Here is a 19,357-nt window from a genome sequence, read left to right as displayed (position 1 = left end):
ATGGAAGCTCACTCTTATTTTCGTTGATTAGTTAGTTTAGTTTTAAAAGGCTTATATATTTTTTCTCATTATAAAAATGGTATATGTTCTATATAAAACATTATTAGGAAAAAGTTTAAAAAATGAATGAGAAATGCCTTTTCTTGTTTGTAATGTGAAATTAGAGGGGGTCATCGGAGACATTGATTAATCATTGATTCTGATGGAAAAATACAAAATTATATACATTCAAAGAAAGTACAAGTTTAACTTCTCTTTTCCATTTTCATTCTTTTCCGTGATTGGAAAAGAAGCTTGTGAATCATTACAGAGAATGAATTTGGTCATGCTACCTTTCATTTTCAGTTAATACAGAATAACTTAAGCTGGGGAGTAAATAGTCTCTCAACAGTGACAAGGGTTTTTGGTTTCTAAGAAATGGAGTCAGAGAAGCAGATCTGGCTCAACTGATAGAGCGTCTGCCTACCATATGGGAGGTCCAGGGTTCAAACTCAGGGTGAGCAGGCCCACGTGCAGTGCTAATGCACGCAAGGAGTGCCCTGCCACGCAGAATTGTCCCCCACATAAGGGAGCCCCACGCACAAGGAGTGCACCCTGCAAGGAGAGCCGTCCCACGTGAAAAAAAGCACAGCCTACCCATGAGTGGAGCTGCACACATGGAGAGCTGACACAGCAAGATGATGCAACAAAAAGAGACAGAGATTCCTGGTGCTACTGACAAGAATGCAAACAGCCACAGAAGAACACAGTGAATGGACACAGAGAGCAGGCAGGGGGTTGGGGGTGAGAGAAATAAATAAAAATCTTTAAAAAAAGAAAAAAGAAATGGAGTCAGTGTGTTTCTTATTAGATCAAATGAAGTTTGAAGAATGAAGATTAATCTTCAGAACAGTAAAAGATAAGTTGGATCTTAGATACTTTGGGAGAAGATCAACCACAATTGGAAGCTCCCTATCTGTTTCCCATATGAATGGTGGTCTTCCTTATGTACTGCTTAGGGAAATTATCACACCTCAAGCCCAGATAAAACACCTATCACCTTTAGGCCAGCAGTATTCTGACAAACCTTTGACATTCAGTAGAGGTCTAAGACTTTGTATATCATCTGTAAGACACAAGGTCATGCTATGGCTCAAACAAATGGATGTGGTTTTATATTCCTTCATCTTACATAGGCTCTCCATATCATTCAGAACTGCTAATGCTTCACCCTTTTTTATACTCTCAGCCCTCTCTACTTTTTAGATACCATACCTTCCTGGTTTGCATCCTACTTCTATTGTTTTTTCTCAGTTCAGAGTTTGTCTATACCACACAGATGGTGTAAATTTGAACTACAATCTTGCATAAATGACAACAGAAGTGTTCTATTTTTAGGCCAGAGCCCAGATTATAATAGACAAGCCTCTTTTTCATATACCTATATTAGGCTTCTCTAGGGAAACAAAGCCAATAAGAGACATCTGTAAATATGAGGTTTTATAAAATTGTCTCATGCAACCATGGGACTGCATGAGTCCAAATTCCATAGGGCAGGCTGCAAGCTGGGAATTCCGATGAGAGTGTTTAATGACTTCCCCAGGAGAAGCTGGCTGGCTGAAGCAGAGATGAAAATTCTCTCTTCTGACTGACTGAAATCATCACTTCTCCTTTTAAAACCTCCAACTGATTGATGAGAAGTGCCTCATTCCTGAAGGTATTCTCGGTTGATTGTAGACATAATCAGCCATAGATGCAATAATCTTTCTGATGATTTAAGTTCATGAAATGTACTTACAATAACATTTAGGTCAGTATTTGTGTGACCAAACAACTGGACACCATTTCCTGGACAAATTGACACATGAACCTAACCTTTACACCTATGGTAGTCCACCCTTTTATTAAGTTATAATCCTTTGAAAGACCTAGTCCTATAGCCCTCTTCTCCGCTTGCATGGCTATTAAAACCCACTTCTGCCCTTGCAACGCAATGATTGCCTATTACTGCTATAGTTGGGATCTCTCTTTGCTTTTTTGAATCCAGTAAGCAAAACTATATATTTAAACGATGTTAGCTTTTTTCTGGCCCAGCATTTCTAGGTGTTTTATAGTAGAAGAGTTATCTACTTTGCCATTTTACCTAATAAACACCTCATTAGTGTTCCTTTATTATATTAATTGTGGAAGAGAGAAAAAAAATCATCCATTATTTCACTGTCCTAACAGAAACAGTCTTCACATTTTGTACGTTTTAGTTTGCCAAAGGTTGCTGGTGCAAAGTACAAGAAATGGGTTGATTTTTATAAAGGGGATTTATTTGGGCTAAAAGCTTACAGTTCTGAGGCCATGAAATATCCATATCAAGGCATCAGCAGAGATGCTTTCTCACCAAAGTCGGCTGCACATGGTGAAGCAAGAATGGCCGCCAATCTCTGCTAAGGTCTTAGCCTTCCCTTTCAGAATCTACCATCTCCTGGAGCTCGGCCGAGGCAGCCAAGCATAGGGCTTGTCTCTTTTCCAGCCTCCTCTCTCAGTCTTGGCTGCTCTGCTTTCTTCCCAAGTTCAGCTGCAAGTTTTTAGGCATATGGCTCATTTCTCCCTGAGCCTTAGCTCTTTGAGCCTCTCAGGGACTTTTTTCCTTGCAGCTCAGCTGTGGGTGAAACTGGAGTCCTTTCTCTCACATGGCCAGATCAAATATGGGAGCTTCGTTTTCCTGTATCTGTCTGTCTCTATGTCTCCATTTATATCAGACCCACCAAGAAGGTGGGGACTCAATCTGAATAATTCCTCACTGACATAGTCTAATCAAAAGGATCTCACACCCACAGAAATAGATTAATTCAAACACATAAATTTTCTCTTTTGGAAATTCACTAAATTCAGACTGCCACGGTCCATATGTGGATACATTTTTAAATCATTGTAATATCTGTTCTCTCTTAGAAAGCAGAGTCATTTACCCTTTTACTGTATACATTATTTTAATTTTTATATCTTCCACTTTTCTAGAACAATATAGCCGAAGTACAAGAACTGCACTCTGAATTAATGTGGAAGGATTTTATAGATCACATCAGTAGCCTCCTACACAGTGTTGAGGTGGAAGTCAGTTACTTTGCAGCTGGAATTATTGCCCATTTAATATCCAGAGGTGAACAAGCCTGGACATTGAGCCACAGCCAGAGGAATTCTCTTCTGGATGATTTGGTAAGACCATTTTGTGTTTTCTGAAAGCAGAAAACAAAAGGCATTCATAATGGTCAAACTATCAAAGCTTCATAATGTAAGAATGCAGTATTAAATAAATATTGTAATCTTTTGTGGGTCTTGTCTTGCAGCATTCAGCTATTTTGAAATGGCCTACTCCAGAGTGTGAGATGGTAGCATACAGGTAATTAGCATGATAGATAATATCAACCCAGTAATATAATCATTTTGCTTGAATAGAGATCATTCTTACTAGATATATAATTTTTCCTCAGGCATCTATCTTAGAACTGGCTTTAAAAGAGGCTTAGAATTAAGCCATGTCACCTGCACACAAGAATCTTAACAGTCTAGTGAGGGAGTTCATATGTGAATCAGATACATAGTACACCATTGTGCTAGGTATGTGCATTGAGTGCTATGAACTTTAAGATGATAGCACTCAAATTTACATTGGAGAATTATAAAAAGCTGCTAGAGAAGGTGAGTTGTGAGCTTAGTTTTGACTTCCCTAACTTATGTTTCACCCATTTTTATGCAGAAGACAAGTAGAAGTAGAAAGACTAATTCTAGACCTTCTTGATGATATTCTACCAGTTATCAACTAACTTCTCTTAATCTCTAAAAGGTCTGCTAATTCTTCAAATGTATATCTTCAAAAAAAAATGCTTTTGAAAAAAATCATTTTATCTGTTAGTACCTTGTTCTTATCACCTTTCATCTCCTGTACCAAAACTAGGTCTGAATGTGATCCTTTCTGAAATAGCTGAGACAAAGAAAAAATGTTCTGTAACTTATTTATATTAGTCTATAAATAGTAGGATGAAATTTATAGAATGAAAAGTTTAGGAATCATTGCTTTAAATTATGATATTAAGTATAAGTTGTAACTTTGATTACTTTTCTTTTGAACCTGTAGGTCCTTTAATCCATTTTTCCCATTACTTGGCTGTTTTACAACACCAGGAGTCCAGCTCTGGGCAGTTTGGGCTATGCAACATGTCTGCAGCAAGAATCGTATGTACCAAAAAAAAGAACTATGGTTTTCTTTTTCAAGTGAAATTCTTTCAGTTACTCTTTAAACTTTGGAAAGCCAGTCTAAATTGTGTATTGAAATTATTTTTAAGGACACAGACTTTTAAAAATGCTGTGAAAGAGTATCCTGAGTTTATATACTAAATTTATTCTTTCACAGTGGGCTCAGCAGTGCTAGGTACTGAATGGCAATTGTAAACAAAACTTATACTAGCCTACAATGAGTCCATGTAGTTGGACAAAAGGTCCTAGTGTTTATGGTTCATTCTAGTGCTATATTCTCATTCACTCAAACTTCCTGTGTTAGTTCAAGACATTGCTTTCAGCATGCATAGTCTCAGGAAAAACAAAGCATTTAGATCAGGTTTGAGACTTCTTTTTTTCAAGGTTGGGATACGACTCTGTCATTTAGTAATGAATGTAATAACTCATTGTACACATTATTTGAGACAGTGTATAAGAAACACATAGTGTAAAATAGTAAAATATAAATTTAAAAATGAAAAATTGGGACCAAGGAAAAATAATTTGAACAAAAATTAAAGGATGGAAGGAAAATAAAAGTATGTAAACATGCAGGCCCTGCATAGAGATTCATATACTTTTAGTAGCTTATTTGAAACTTTGAGCTACCTGGTTCTCACTCTATATGAGGGGGTAAATTTTTCATTTCTTTTGAAGGGAATTAAAACTTTTCTGAGCAGTTAGCTAAAAATTAAAAATTCTTACATAGGACCTTAATATCCTTGTAGCAAAGGCAGTAATATTTTATAAGATTATTTCTTGTTGCATTATTTAATGAAAATCCAGTATATCCAACCAAAAGGCAATTCAGTAAAAGTTCTTCTGCGACAGAAGGGTTTAAGGAATGGGAGTGGGAGAAAACTGCTTTGTACCCACCTAAACTCCTACCTGGAGCTTCTCTTGCCCTTCCTTCTAAATCCCCCAGAAGCAAAGTTGTTCATTCCTAAACATAAGACTGCCTCACCAGCTACCTTCAACTGCCTCTGCTCTAAAAGTTTTCTTTTTTTACTGGACTCACATTCTGAGGACGTTTTAGTTTCTTAATAGCTTATTCCATCCTATTTCTAGAACTTTTATACTCAGCATCTAAAATGTAGACTTCTTTTTTCATAACTCAAGGAATGGACCTTTCCTAGCTCAGTAGGAGAAAATAAAATGCAGTAATAAACAGTGGTGCGTTTTCATATAAATTTCTATTTTTGTGACTACTTTAGATGTTACTACTGTTCATTCAAGTTTACTCTATGGAGAGATAGCCCTAAAGAGTTTATTCTAAAATGCACCAAAATTCTTCTGTTTAGTATGGAATTTACTTCTCAGATTGCATTAAAATATTTTAATACTGCTTACAGCTTTTAATAATTAAAAGATACTCTAGCATATTATTTAAGAACATGTGGGAATCATGTTCCACCACTTTACCATCTATACCACCTTGAGCAAATTGTTAAGCTGGAGGCCTTAGTTTCTACATCTATTAAGTGGAAATAGCAACAGTACATACTTCATACATTATAATGAGCATTTTTCCGTATTTTAAAAACTTTTTGACAACAGGATTTGTAATAATCACTTAATCCTTATTATATGGCTATCCATTTATTAAACGAACTTCTTAGTAATTTATAAAACCATTCCTCTATTGATACACATTTAGGTAGTCTTCCTTTTCATTTTAGAGTTATACTCAAAAGCTTTATCTTATCTTTACAATGAATACAAAGCTATTCATTGTAATGTTATTTATAATAGCAAATAATTATAAATAACCTAGAGGTCCAGCAATAGGGAAAATGTTAAATAATGTTGAAATATCCAGACAATGAATATTTACTTGCCATTATAAGTAAAGAGGCATAATGGAAAATTATATAAGCAGGAACTTATGTGAGACTAGCCCTCCCACAGTAAAGAATTAGAAAACTGGAAGAAACTATAAAATATAGTTGAAAGTAGATGTGAAAGTTACACAATATTGTCAGTGTACTTAATGCCAAAGAATTGTCCACTTAAAATGGCTAAAATGACTTTTATGTTATGTATATTTTACCACAATTAAAAATAAATATATAACTAAAACAAAAACTTAGTTGAAAGAAAATAAGACTGAAATAACTAGATGTCACATATTCATGAATCAGAAAGCAGTAATTTAAGGGTGGTATCACTCCCCAAATTGATCTACAGATTTAAGGCAATTCATATCAAAATCCAAGCTTTCTTTTTTGCAGAAAATGACAAAATGATTCTAAATTTCATCTGGGAATGCAGGGGATCCAGAATAGTTAAAAACATCTTGGAAAAGAACAAAGTTGGAAGACTCACACTTTCCAGTGTCAAAACATACTGCAGGGAAGCGGTGTGGCTCAACCGATAGTGTCTGCCTACCATATGGAGTGTCCAGGGTTCAATACCCAGGGCCTCCTGACCAGTGTGGTGAGCTGGCCCACATGCAGTGCAGCTGTGCGCAAGGAGTGCTGTGCCATGCAGGGGTGTCCCCCTCGTAGGGGTGCCGCAGGTGCAAGGAGTTTGCCTCACAAGGAGAGCCACCCCTCACGAAAAAAGCACACAGCCAACCCAGGAGGGGCGCCACACACACACACACAGCTGACGCAGCAAGATGACGCAACAAAAAAAGTGACACAGTTTCCTGGTGCCACAGGACAAGAATGCAAGCAGACACAGAAGAACACACAGCAAATGGACACAGAGCAAGACAACAGAGGGAGGGAGAGGGGAGAAAAATAAATCTTTAAAAAACAAACAAACAAACAAAAACATACTGCAAAGCTCCAGAAATGAAGACAGTATGGTACTGGCAAAAGGATAGAGCAATCAAATAGAATTGAGAGTCCAGAAATAAACCCAGACATTTATGGTCTATTGATTTTTTAAAAGGGTCCCAAGATGATTATCTAATAAAAAAGGTGAGGATGTGGTGAAACTCCCTCATTCATTATGGATGAGATTGTAAAATTGAACAACCATTTTAGAAAATAGTTTGGTGGTTTCTTAGAAAATTAACCATATATTTAGCATATGTCCAGCAATCTAGATATTCTCCCAAGAGTAGTGGAAATAAAAAGTCCACAAAAAAACTTGTACAAAAATGTTCCTATCAGTTTTAGTCATTGTAGGCAAAAACTAGGGGGACAGAAAGGGAGGGGACAAAACAACAATTGTACATCAAGAAAAATGATGGTTTAAAAATATATAGGTTAACATTTTATGTGATTTATGTATCTTTAAAAAAGACAATACTTATAAATTTATATGTATAAGGGAGGGAAGCAGATGTGACTCAAGCAGTTGGGTACCTGCCTACCACGTGGGAGGTCCTGGGTTTGGTTCCCAGTGCCTCCTAAAGAAGATGAGCAGATGCAGTGAGCAGACAGACAAGGGAGCCCTCTGGGGGGGTGGGAAGAACAAGCATACTGCTTTAGAAAATATATATATAGAGAGAGGAGTGGATGTAACTCAAGTGCTTGAGCACCATTTCCCTATGTACGAAGTCCTGGGCTCAATCCCCAGTACCTCCTAAAAGAGAGAGAGAGAGAGAGAGAGAGAGTGTGTGTGTGTGTGTTATTAGTCAGGCTCAATCCCCAGTACCTCCTAAAAGTGTGTGTGTGTGTTATTAGTCAGCCAAAGGAGTGCTGATACAAAATACCAGAAATCTGTTGGCTTTTATAAAGGATATTTATTTGGGGTAGAAGCTTAGGGTTATCAGACCATAAAGCATAAGTTTCTTCCCTCACCAGTCTATTGCCACATGTTGGGGCAAGATGGCTGCTGACGTCTGCCAGAGTTCAGGGCTTCCTGCTTTCCTCTTCTCGGGGCTCCATTTTTCTCCAGGCTCAGTGCTGTGCTCTCTCCTCAAGGCGTACTGTAGACTACAGGCCAGCAGCTCTGTCTCTCTCCCCAGGTCTTCTGCCACGTCTAAGGCACTGTCTCTCTTCCTCTGTGTTCTTCTCCTGTGTGTTCACTTCCTGGGCTCCAGCTGAAAACTCACTAACTCTTCTGCTCTGCTAAATTGTTTTCTCTGTGAGTCCTCATCCACCAAGGGAATGGGGATGCAGCGTCCTAGTGACATGGCCCAATCAAAACCTTAATCATTATTTAATCAAGTAAAGGTAAAACCTCTGAATCCAGTACACTCCAGTACATCCAGAAGAAAAGACCAGCTCACAAACATAATCCATTATCTATCTTTGGAATTCATAAATAATGCCATACTGCTACGTATATATATATGGTGGGGAGCCAGTGTAGCTCACTGTGTGAACATTAACTTCCCACATACGAGGTCCCATGTTCAATCCCCAGCCCTAGTCTAGTACCTCAAACAAACAACAACAAAAAAGTATTTTCAGTCTAGTGGAATACTTCTCAACTTTAAGAAAAAACTACTCCTATATATAACAATGTGGATACATCTCAGAAGTATTATGCTGTACAAAAGCAGGTCAACAGAAAAACATACTGTATGATTCCATTCATAAGTTCTAGAATAGGAAAAAAGTAGTCCATATCATTGACATTAGAACAGTGGTGAGAGGTGCAATGGGAATTGACTGTAGAGATTACATAAGGAAACTTTTTATTTGATGAAAATATTCTATATCTAGACTACGGTTATGATTACACAGGTGTGTACATTTGTCAAAGCTCAACAAATTGTAGATTAAAATGGGTACATTTTATTGCATATAAATTATATTTCTATAAAAAATAAAACTAAAAAATCTTTTTTTTTTTAAGATTTATTTTATTTATTTATTTCTCCCCACCTTCTTGTTTATACTTGCTGTGTCTCTTCAGCTTCCTTGTTTCTTTAGGAAGCACTGGGAACTGAACCCAGGACCTTTGATATGGGAGAGAGGCACCTGATCACTTGAGCCACCTCTGTTCCCTGCTTTCTTGTGTCTCTCATTGTTATTTTCTTCTCTTGTGTCTTGTTGTATCAGCTTGCCACACCTGCCTTTCGTACCAGCTTGCTGTCTTCTTTAGGAGGCACTGAGAACCGAACCAGGGACCTCCCATGTGGTAGGCGGGAGTTTAATCACTTGAGCCACACCCACTTCCCAAAACGAAAATATCTTAAAATTTTTGTGCAAAAAAGAAATATATTGGGAAGTGGACTTGGCCCAATGGATAGAGTGTCTGCCTACCACATGGGAGGTCTTCAGTTCAAACCCCAGGCCTCCTTGACCCGTGTGCAGCTGGCCCATGTGCAGTGCTGATGTGCGCAAGGAGTGCCGTGTCGCGCAGGGGTGTCCCCTGTGTAGGGGAGCCCCACACGCAAGGAGCGCGCCCAGTAAGGAGAGCCGCCCAGGGCAAAAGAAAGTGCAGCCTGCCCAAGAATGGCACCGCATACACGGAGAACTGACACAACAAGATGACGCAACAAAAAGAAACACAGATTCCTGGTGCCACTGATAAGGATAGAAGCAGTCACAGAGGAACACACAGCAAATGGACACAGAGAGCAGACAACTGGGGGGGGGGGGGCGGAGGAAGGGGAGAGAAATAAATAAATAATAAATCTTTAAAAAAAAAAGAAATATATTTCAAAACAAAAGCAAAAGAAAATATTTAAAAATAAAACTTGCATGTGCTGTGTAAGTGCCAATAGTTTTAAAAAATGCATTAGAAATATATAAAAAGATAACCATACTTATCTGTGATTTTGGATCATAGGTAATATAGTTTAATTTTGGTTCTTTTCATTTACTTTTCCAAATTGTGTATGTCTTGAGGTTAAAAGAAAACGTTTATGTGTGTTTGTATGTGTATTGTCTAGTCATATTATTTATGTGTCGGTACATTTAATTCATTTTGGATTCTTTCCCAGTTTAACAGACTGGTTGAATGCTTGTTTTGTGCCTTGCACTGTATACGAACATCATCACATACATATTTATTTATTTATATTTCTCTCCCCTTCCCTGCCATTGTCTACTCTCTGTGTCCATTCTCTGTATTCTTCTGTGTCCACTTGCATTCTTGTCATGCGGCACTGGGAAACTGTGTCGCTTTTTTTTTTTGTTACATCATCTTCCTGCGTCAGCTCTCTGTGTGGGCAGCCCCACTCCTGGGCAGGCTGTGCTTTTCCTCTCATGGGGCGGTTCTCCTTGTGGTGCACACTCCTTGTGCGTGGGGCACCCCCACACGGGGGCACCCCTGTGTGGCATGGCACTCCTTGCGCATGGCAGCGCTGCATGTGGACCAGCTTACCACACGTGTCATGAGGCCCTGGTATCAAACCCTGGACCCTCCATATGGTAGGTGGACGCTCTATCAATGGAGCCACAACTGCTTCCCATATACTTATTTATTAAGCTCTTGTCCATGTTAGTGATCAATAACAAAACAGCTAAAATTTAAGCCAAAAAATGCTCCTAAGAACTAATTTTTTGTAGGGTAGTTTTAAAAATGTTTCAAGAAAGTCTTTTACCTGTTTTCTTTCAGCCTCGAGGTATTGCAGTATGCTGATTGAAGAAGGAGGATTACAGCATTTATACAACATCAAAGAACATGAACAGACTGATCCGCATGTCCAACAGATTGCTGTGGCCATTCTGGACAGCTTAGAAAAGCACATTGTACGTCATGGGAGGCCACCTCCCTGTAAAAAGCAGCCCCAGGCCAGACTAAATTGACAGCCATATGTAATTTGGTAACTGAATAGCAGAAATCATATTCCAAAAGGAATTATGTACCCTCTGTGATTTACTGGGGGTTTCTATGACAAAAGTCATAGGATCAGTTTGGGATTGATGATGTACAGTACTGCCCATGTGAACAGTCTCTAATTTGTCTTGTGATTTTTAACTTAATGAGGCAAGAAGGGTCTCTTCATCAACCTTTTAAAAAGTTTTCCACATCTTTCAGTGTTTGAACTTACCTGTGCTTGAAATTCTACAGTTTTATGATAAAAGTTTGCACGAACCCTTAGGCCAGACTTTTCTGATCTTAAAGTCCCTTCCAATCAATTTGCAGCTTCAGATAAGCTGTTAACTTTATTTCTGGCATTGCTTCAGTTGTGTATTTTATACTTCTCCTGTATAAAATGCCTTTATTCTGTATCTGTGTATCTTTTATAAGATGTTCTTCTTAGTGTGAAAGAATAGAAATCTTAATCTTCTCCTTGTGGAAGTTACTCACTGGCAAGATCCTGGATAGCTAGCAAAAAATATATTCAAAAGGAAAAAAAAGAAAGAAAGAAAAACTATTAAGGGAGAACAAAGTTTTAGGGACTGGCAAAAATTCTGCTCTTATGGTATAGTTTATAAAATGGGACACACTGTCCTTCTGGAGCCTACCTCTTCTGAGGCAGTAAGTAGTCACTTGTTCTCCATGTTTATTCCTAGAAGCATGGACTGCTGCTTCCTGCACAGACTGCTGGTAACTCCAGAAATGTTCCTCAAGCACCACAGTGTAAAATACTACAACATTCTGTGTAAGAGTAACTGTCCAAATCTCTATATGTCATATTGTGAAAAATGTGCATTTTTTAAAAATTATCTTCAGTTAAAGTTGACCATTCTTTTCCTCTATCTCAAAGTCATTTGTGTTCACTAGATTAGAGACATGGTGTCATTTGCTCAGTTAAAATACAGTTGACAACAGTAAATTTTACCACAAGAAGTTAAATTTTCTTTTGTTTCAAAATATGTGTATCTTCTGAATCTGTTCATATTGGAGAAAGATATCTACATCTCACTGCCAAAAATGAAAGAGAAGAATTAGACTATTGTTAAATATAATGATATAGTTACAGTGCATAAAATGAAATATTTTTGTTGGATTACTTTTTAGACAATTTTATTTAAGATATATATTACAATATGATAAAGAATCAGTTATCATATTAATAACAGTAATTGGAAGGCAGCAAGTCATCAGAAAACTTAATTTCCATTTTAAATTATATTTTGTGAATAGATTAATCTGTAATCTCGGAAGACCTCATTTTTTTTGTAGATGGCCAAAATGTTTTCAGTAGAGATTTTTAATGGTATGTTTAAATTATCATTATTCAGAGGCATTTTTATTTAGAAAGGAGCTGGTTTATTAATATTCTGATGACATTTTTACATGCATATGTCATAACTCTTATAGTGATGTGACTTGAATTTGGAATACTTTTGCAGGGATAAAAACTGAGTTAAACTAAAGAAGAAAATAGGCGTTTAGAGCCATTAAAAACCATATTAAATTGTAGGTTAATTCTGACTGACTTGGCTTAAGGAATTTTTAAAGGTAGAAGATAAATTTTCACAGATCAAGTCTATTTCAGAGGAAATGAGACATCCTTTTTAAAAAATATTGCCGTTTTTTTCTGAATTTTAAGGTCTAAGGCAGAAAAAAGGACAGTCTATCATAGCTTGGAAGTTACTAATTGTGTTGACCATTTCTAGTTTTCCGATCTAGTGTTGTTAAGGGAAAACCTATTTGAGAAGTTTGGCTTCTGTTTTACCCTGTTCAAGAAAAAAGTACATGTTCCTTATAGGTTAGTGCTAGATTTTTGTCTTTACGAATTGTTTTCAGAAATGGCTAGAAATGTACAGAAAACAGTAAATTCCTTCTTTACTCAAAATAATAACTTGTTGATAAGTAAAGACTCAAATATACTTAACATTTAAAATCAAATTTAAACTTACTATTTTGAACATCAGTAATGGCCAGGTAGTTTTGAGTCTTAAAGCAAAATAAATGATCACGTCCCAAATATCTAAAAATTTTAGTGCCTTTGCTGTTGGGATGGTTCTTAATTGTGTATTTAATGAAGGCACAGAATTGTAAGTTCTTGGATCTATCTAAATTATATTAGATGTATATGTTAAAATTATGAAGCATAACTGGCCAGTCTCTACAGTTAAAATTTATATTGACCTCCCTTTTGCTATTGTGTACTAGAATGTAACAGTACATGGTGCCTTCAAGGGTTACCTCTTCAGTGACTTAGAGGTGCTTTTTCAAGCACAATTTAGATTAGGGTTGAACCACTCATTACTCAAATCATTGATGCACTCAGATCTTTGAAAACATCACTAGGGGAAAAAAAAATCACTAAATCAGTTTTGCACATAAACAACAGCAAGATTTAGATCTACTAAAGGAAATGGAATCAGACTTTTAGAGTATAATGATGCATATTGGTGTTATTGAGTAAAGCAAGAACAGTCTGGAATACAGGGCAAAATAAGTCATCTCATTCTTTCCATCAAGTAAGTTTTGCTCTGGTCTTTATACTCTACAAAAGTTATTTTTTGTTGTTGTTTTTACAGTTGCAAAGAAACATAAATCAAATAGTAATAAGGGGCTAGTTTGCTCTCTGGACAAGGATCCAGTGCCAGTGTCTGCTGATCTTAGTTGAGGATTTTTAAAAAGCGTATCCAACCCACCAGTCTAGAAATTGAACTCAAATATTGCTGCTCCTCACCCCCAGGAGAGAAAACCACTTAGTAGTACTAGTCAACTTAAGTGGATTTCCCAACATGGAGGTAAATCACACCATAGGCTGCTATGGGAGTTTGCTTTCAAGATAACCTTATGTTTTTAAGAATGTAGTCCAAAGAATCAAAGATTCATATTTAAAAGCATCAATCCTATATATCCAGCTTTAGGAAGTTGTTCTTAAGAGGAGCACATTATAATGAAAACATTTTATGTGCTAAGGTATGGTGATGAGTGTATGTAAGAATTCTTTTAAATTTTAAAGCAGTTGGATATTGCTTCTTAATGGGAATTTCTACTTGAGGAAATTTGATTTGGGGTCATCTTGATCTATTTCTTTTTTTCTTCTCCAGCTCTTTGTAGTGGTTCTCACTACAACTACTAAGCCCTTATAGAACAATATGTATGAAACCATCGCTAATAGTTTTGGCTTAATGTTTTAAAATGCATGACCCCCATCTCCCCCCAACAATGTGCAGCAGTAAGCAAGATTAAAGAGAGGTCATAAGTAGCAGGGAAAACAAACATTGGTAAAAGGCACCCTTTCTTCTGCCCTCTAATGGTTTGGTTACATTATTTGGTTATTGTACAACTTTTACTTTGGGATAAGCAGTATTATTAAAACTGAAGACAAAAAGACAGTATCATAGTGTCTGCTGATGTGAGCTCTTCCAGTTTCAAATGTGTGTTACTTGTTTGGGGACTTTTTACTTTTAGGGCTTCAGAATAGTGTTCTGAGACAGCTTCCAGAAAGGTGTGTATACTTTTAGTTTCCCTTTCAAATCCATTGTAGCAATTTCAAATGATTGCATAGATTTTGGATATATAGCCATTACCATTTGGTGTGTGTTGATACATTTTAATTTTTATTGTTAACTTATGAACTGTTTATTTTGGGAATAATACAAAAACACCGTTCATCCAGTAATGAGAATAGTAATATGATAGGAATATTTGTTGAAAATACTTTAAGTAAGTGAACACTTTTATTTCATATTTCACAAATTTTGCATGACACGGTACACTCCTAGTTACACATTCTTTGGTTACTAAATCTTAATCTAATATACTCTGTGTTAACTGACTAGTAGTACAAAAAACTTTCTCTGACAGTTTCTCCTCTCCCACTTTTTTTGGTAAATTTTACGGAGATAAGTGATGTTTCTCCTTACTCTAGATGTAACAGAGTTCTTTTGGACAGCACAACCTAATTTTTTAGCTAGACAGAATAGCTATTAAGAATATTTAGAAAATCCAAATTTATCAAAAGTATTTTATGGGAAATCATAAATCTAGTTCATTAAAGTATGTGCTTGCATTGGACTTCTGGAAAAACTGTTCAAATTGGGTTCTTTAAGGTTATTTGAATCAACTTAGAAGTAAGAAGCTATTTAGCTGATGAAAGCTGAAAGAAGCTTTTGTGAAAGCAGGAAGTTCTTGAGAGTATTTTTTTTCTTTTAAAAAAAAAAAGGATGGTTATGTCAAAATTTACACTCTCGGGTAATCTGCAAGAATAAAATAAAACACCCTGACTTTTGTAGAATTCTCATTGTCACATTCTTACTGACTTGTTGGAGTGATCTTTTGCTTGAATTTTGATAGAAGAGTCTAAGGCCCATCAAAGGACATGACAAACATTTGAAAGTATAATGTGTGTACATTTCAAAGACTCTCGATTATCTAGAATGAAGGCAATGTTCCCACTGTGGCCAGATAAATGGGCGTGTTTTGTACATGAATCATGCTACATTTTAAATCAGGACATCTTTTGGGTATTAATGTTGTGTATACAGATTTCTGTTTTGGGGTTTTTTGTTTTTTTTTGTTTTTTTTGTTTTTTGCTTTTTTTTTTTTTGCTTAAATAAATGTTATAAATTTTATATAAAGAGTGTCTTATCTACTTTGATTCTAGACCATTGCTTTGAAATTTAACACTATTGGCAAAATTCAAATTCCTTAGTGACCAACAAGTGCTTCAGTCAGTAAAGGAGACTAAACAAATATTAAATAAACATAATAAATATAATAACACAGTGTATTACGGGCCATTCTACAGTGCTTGTTATGGAGGCACAGAAACTACACCTAATATAGATTGGGCTCCCATGAGAGAGTTTGAGATTTTGTGGAAAAAATAATGTCTGGATTGACATTCAGTCTCACAAATATTGAGTTAATTAACTGATAGAAAGTACATTGTTTAAGTCCATTTAGTGAGGGAGATTATCAAAATAAAATATATAATGTAAGAACTGCATGGCAAGGAAGAATCCTTAGTGATCTTAGCTTCAGAACCCTCATTTGGTAAATGAAGAAGCCAAGGTTTAGGTAAAATGAGCTTACTCAAGTCACTCATCAAGACAATGACAAAAGAAATTAAAAAAAAAAAAGTGACAGACTGCACTAAAATCCTTATTTCCAAATTCCCAATCCAATGGGTCTGCCCTCACCACTTGCCCAAAATATTGTTGCATGAGATATCTTAGATTTTAGGCAATATGTGATTAAGCATCAAAATGGTACACATCAATTTGTATTCATCAATTGTAACAAATGTACCACACTAATGAAAGTGTTAATGTGGGAAAGTGTGGGAGGGGGAAAGGGTGAGATATATGGGAATCCCATATATTTTTGATGTAATATATATGTAATCTACTCTTAAAATATTTTTTTAAATGTACACAAAAGGACATGCACCAAGGACTGGACAAGGAAATGGAAATTCACTGTCCTTGAGGATGGTATTATAGGGCAGCATTAGTGTTTAGGTGCTATAGAATTGTTAATGAGTGGTTATTACAAATACTACTTCTTCACTATTCCCCAAATAGATCTGTATTGTGATTACACCGGGAAAAAAAAAGGTAGTAATGAAGCCGGGAAAGTTTTGGATTCCTCTAGGTTCTTGGCTGTGTCACATCAAAGAATTTAAGAACATGCCAGTTTAGTTAGGCCAGTAAAAGTTTATTGAGAAATGGGAATACGCACTGAGATTTGATGTGGGGTCCACTAGGCAGAGCGAGATTTGGCTTGTGTGGTTAGCTTTTTTTTTTTTAAGATTTATTTCTTAATCCCCACCCCCCCACACACCATTGTTTTTACACTCACTGTCCGCTTTCTGTGTCCATTCGCTGTATGTTTTTCTATGTCCATTTGTCTTCTCTTTAGGCAGCACCAGGAATGGGAATTGGGGCCTTTTGGCGTGGAAGAGAGGTGCTCAATCTCTTGAGCCACCTCATCTCCCTAGTCTGCTATGTCTCTTGTGTTTCTTTTTGTTGCATCATCTTGCAGCGCCAGCTCTCCATGCAGGCTAGCACTTCTGCATGGGCCAGCACTCCATGTGGGCCAGCTCGCTGCACTGGCCAACATGCCTTCAACAGGAGACCCTGGGAATTGAACCCTGGACCTCCTATATGGTAGATGGGAGCCCAGTTGCTTGAGCCACATCCACTTCCTTGTGGTTGCCTTTTAAGCTACTAATTATTCCTCCCCATGCTAATGTTCTGGGAAGGAGCCCCAGCTATTTGCTGTTCTGACTGATTACCCCACCAGTCAGTTCTCCAGGGCACCCAATGATGAGACCCCTTTTGAGGATATCTGGGGCTTTTCTCTCATTCCAAATGAGATTCTCATGGCCAGGATCTCAGCCTTCTTGGGAGGTTTCCAGGTGGGGGTCTCTGGGCCATGTGATCTGTCAGCCGTGGGGTCTGTTGGCCATATAAGATAAATATGGAAACTAATACACAAAATTGAAGTTAGATGTATTACGGTGGTATTTTTAAAAATATTTTTATAATTATCATAAAATATTTCTTAACCTTAGATTGTTAGTTATTAATTTTTCTTAACCTTAGATTGTCTTTTCAATAGATCATTTCTTTTAAGAAGTAATACTGTTTTCTATGGGTGGACCATACATACTGAGGAAGATAAATATCTCTGGCTAATATTTAACCAAACAGGTTTTGGAGGGATGTTATATTTAGGCATCTCTTGAAAAAAATAAAAAGCATTCATACCCTCCCCTGCTCTTTCTCTCAGTTCTTTATTATGTAGATTGTCTAGTTTATTTTGACTAAATTCTTCAATTATCCCATTCCCTTTCCTCTCCTATTCCCCATTGCTAGTCTGCATCATAAAAGTCCAACGAATTAATCTAACTGCCTGTGATGGTTTGGCTATTGTGTCAACTTGGCCGGGTAATTGTGCCCAGTTGTTTGGTCAAGCAAGCACTGGGCTAACTGTAATGCAAGGGCATTTATGGACTTTAGTCACCATTGACTTTACTGCAGTTGTAAATCATAGATAGCTGGTTATAATTACATCAATCATGGAAATTACCATCAGCAGTGAGTGACACTTAACCCAATCAGTTGAATCCCTTAAAAGGGGAAATATTCCAGTATTGAGAAAGAATTTCCCAGCTCATCTTTGGATAGCCAGCATCTCCCAGAACTTGCCAAGAATCTTCATTGGACTTTTCATTGGAGCTCCTGGTTGCGGCCTGCCTGCAGGACCTGGACTTGTGCATCGCCATGGCTGCGTGAGAGGCTCTGATAAATCTCTTACTATCGACGGATATCCCTCGTTGATTCTGTTTCCCTAGAGAACACTGACTAGTACAGGATTGGGCCATCAAGTTACCATGAGACCTGAGTTGCTTATCATGAGCTGGGTATTGTCTGACCCACCAAACCATAAAGTTGGGCATGCACAGCAGCACTCCATAGTAAAGTGGAAGTGGTATATATGAGCATGTCATGAAGGCACGAGTAAGTTACATGAGGAAGTAGCCCAAATGCCCATGGTCACCACCCCTGCCATATTACCTTCTCTTTCCCAGCCCACAGCTTTGGCCTTTTGGGGAGTCCCTTACAATCAGTTGACTGAGGAAGAGAAAACACGGGCTTAGTTTACAGATGGTTCTGCATGATATACAAGTACCACTTGAAAGTGAACAGCTGCAACACTGCAGCCTCTTTCTGGGACATTCCTGAAGGATGGTGGTGAGGACAAATCCTCCCAGTGAGCAGAACTTCAAACAGTGCACCTGGTTGTTCATTTTACTTGGAAGAAGAAATGGCCAGAGGTGCATTTGTACACTGACTCATGGATTGTTGCCAATGGTTTGGCTGGATGATTAGGGACTTGGAAGGAACATGATTGAAAAATTGATGACGAGGTCTGGGGAAGAGGTATGTGGATTGACCTTTTTGAGTGGGCAAAAAACTTGAAAATTTTTGTGTCCTACATGAATGCTCGCCAGAGGGTAACTTCAGCAGAGGAAGATTTTAATAATCAAGTGAATAAGATGACCCGCTCTGTGACTAAATTCTCAGCCTCTTTCCCCAGCCACTCCTATCATTACCCAGTGGGCTCATGAACAAAGTGTCCATGGAGGTAGGGATGGAGTTTCTGCATGGGCTCAGCAACACAGACTTCCCCTTACCAAGGCTGACTTGGATACAGCCACTGCTGAGTGCCCAATCTGCCAGCAGCAGAGACCCACACTCAGCCCCTGATAATGGTACCATTCCTCGAGGTGACCAGTCTGCTACCTGGTGGCAGGTTTACTACATTGGACCACTTCCACCATGGAAGGAACAGTGGTCTGTTTTAACTGGAATAGACACATATTCTGTATATG

The 19,357-nt window shown here is 37.4% G+C and overlaps 1 protein-coding gene across 1 annotated transcript in view; it reads left to right on the top strand.

Moving 5' to 3' along the window:
- Positions 1-19,357, top strand: part of LOC101435536 (protein zyg-11 homolog B) — a 308,603-nt gene that overhangs the window by 169,730 nt on the left and 119,516 nt on the right. The window contains exons 11-14 of the mRNA XM_058303573.2: positions 2,992-3,189; positions 3,321-3,373; positions 4,109-4,206; positions 10,717-10,850. Coding sequence (XP_058159556.1) covers positions 2,992-3,189; positions 3,321-3,373; positions 4,109-4,206; positions 10,717-10,850 — 483 coding nt within the window. The remainder of the gene's footprint in view (positions 1-2,991; positions 3,190-3,320; positions 3,374-4,108; positions 4,207-10,716; positions 10,851-19,357) is intronic.

Source organism: Dasypus novemcinctus, chromosome 9, assembly GCF_030445035.2.
Source record: "Dasypus novemcinctus isolate mDasNov1 chromosome 9, mDasNov1.1.hap2, whole genome shotgun sequence".
Taxonomy (NCBI): Eukaryota; Metazoa; Chordata; class Mammalia; order Cingulata; family Dasypodidae; genus Dasypus; species Dasypus novemcinctus.
This window is presented reverse-complemented; position numbering and strand designations above follow the sequence as displayed.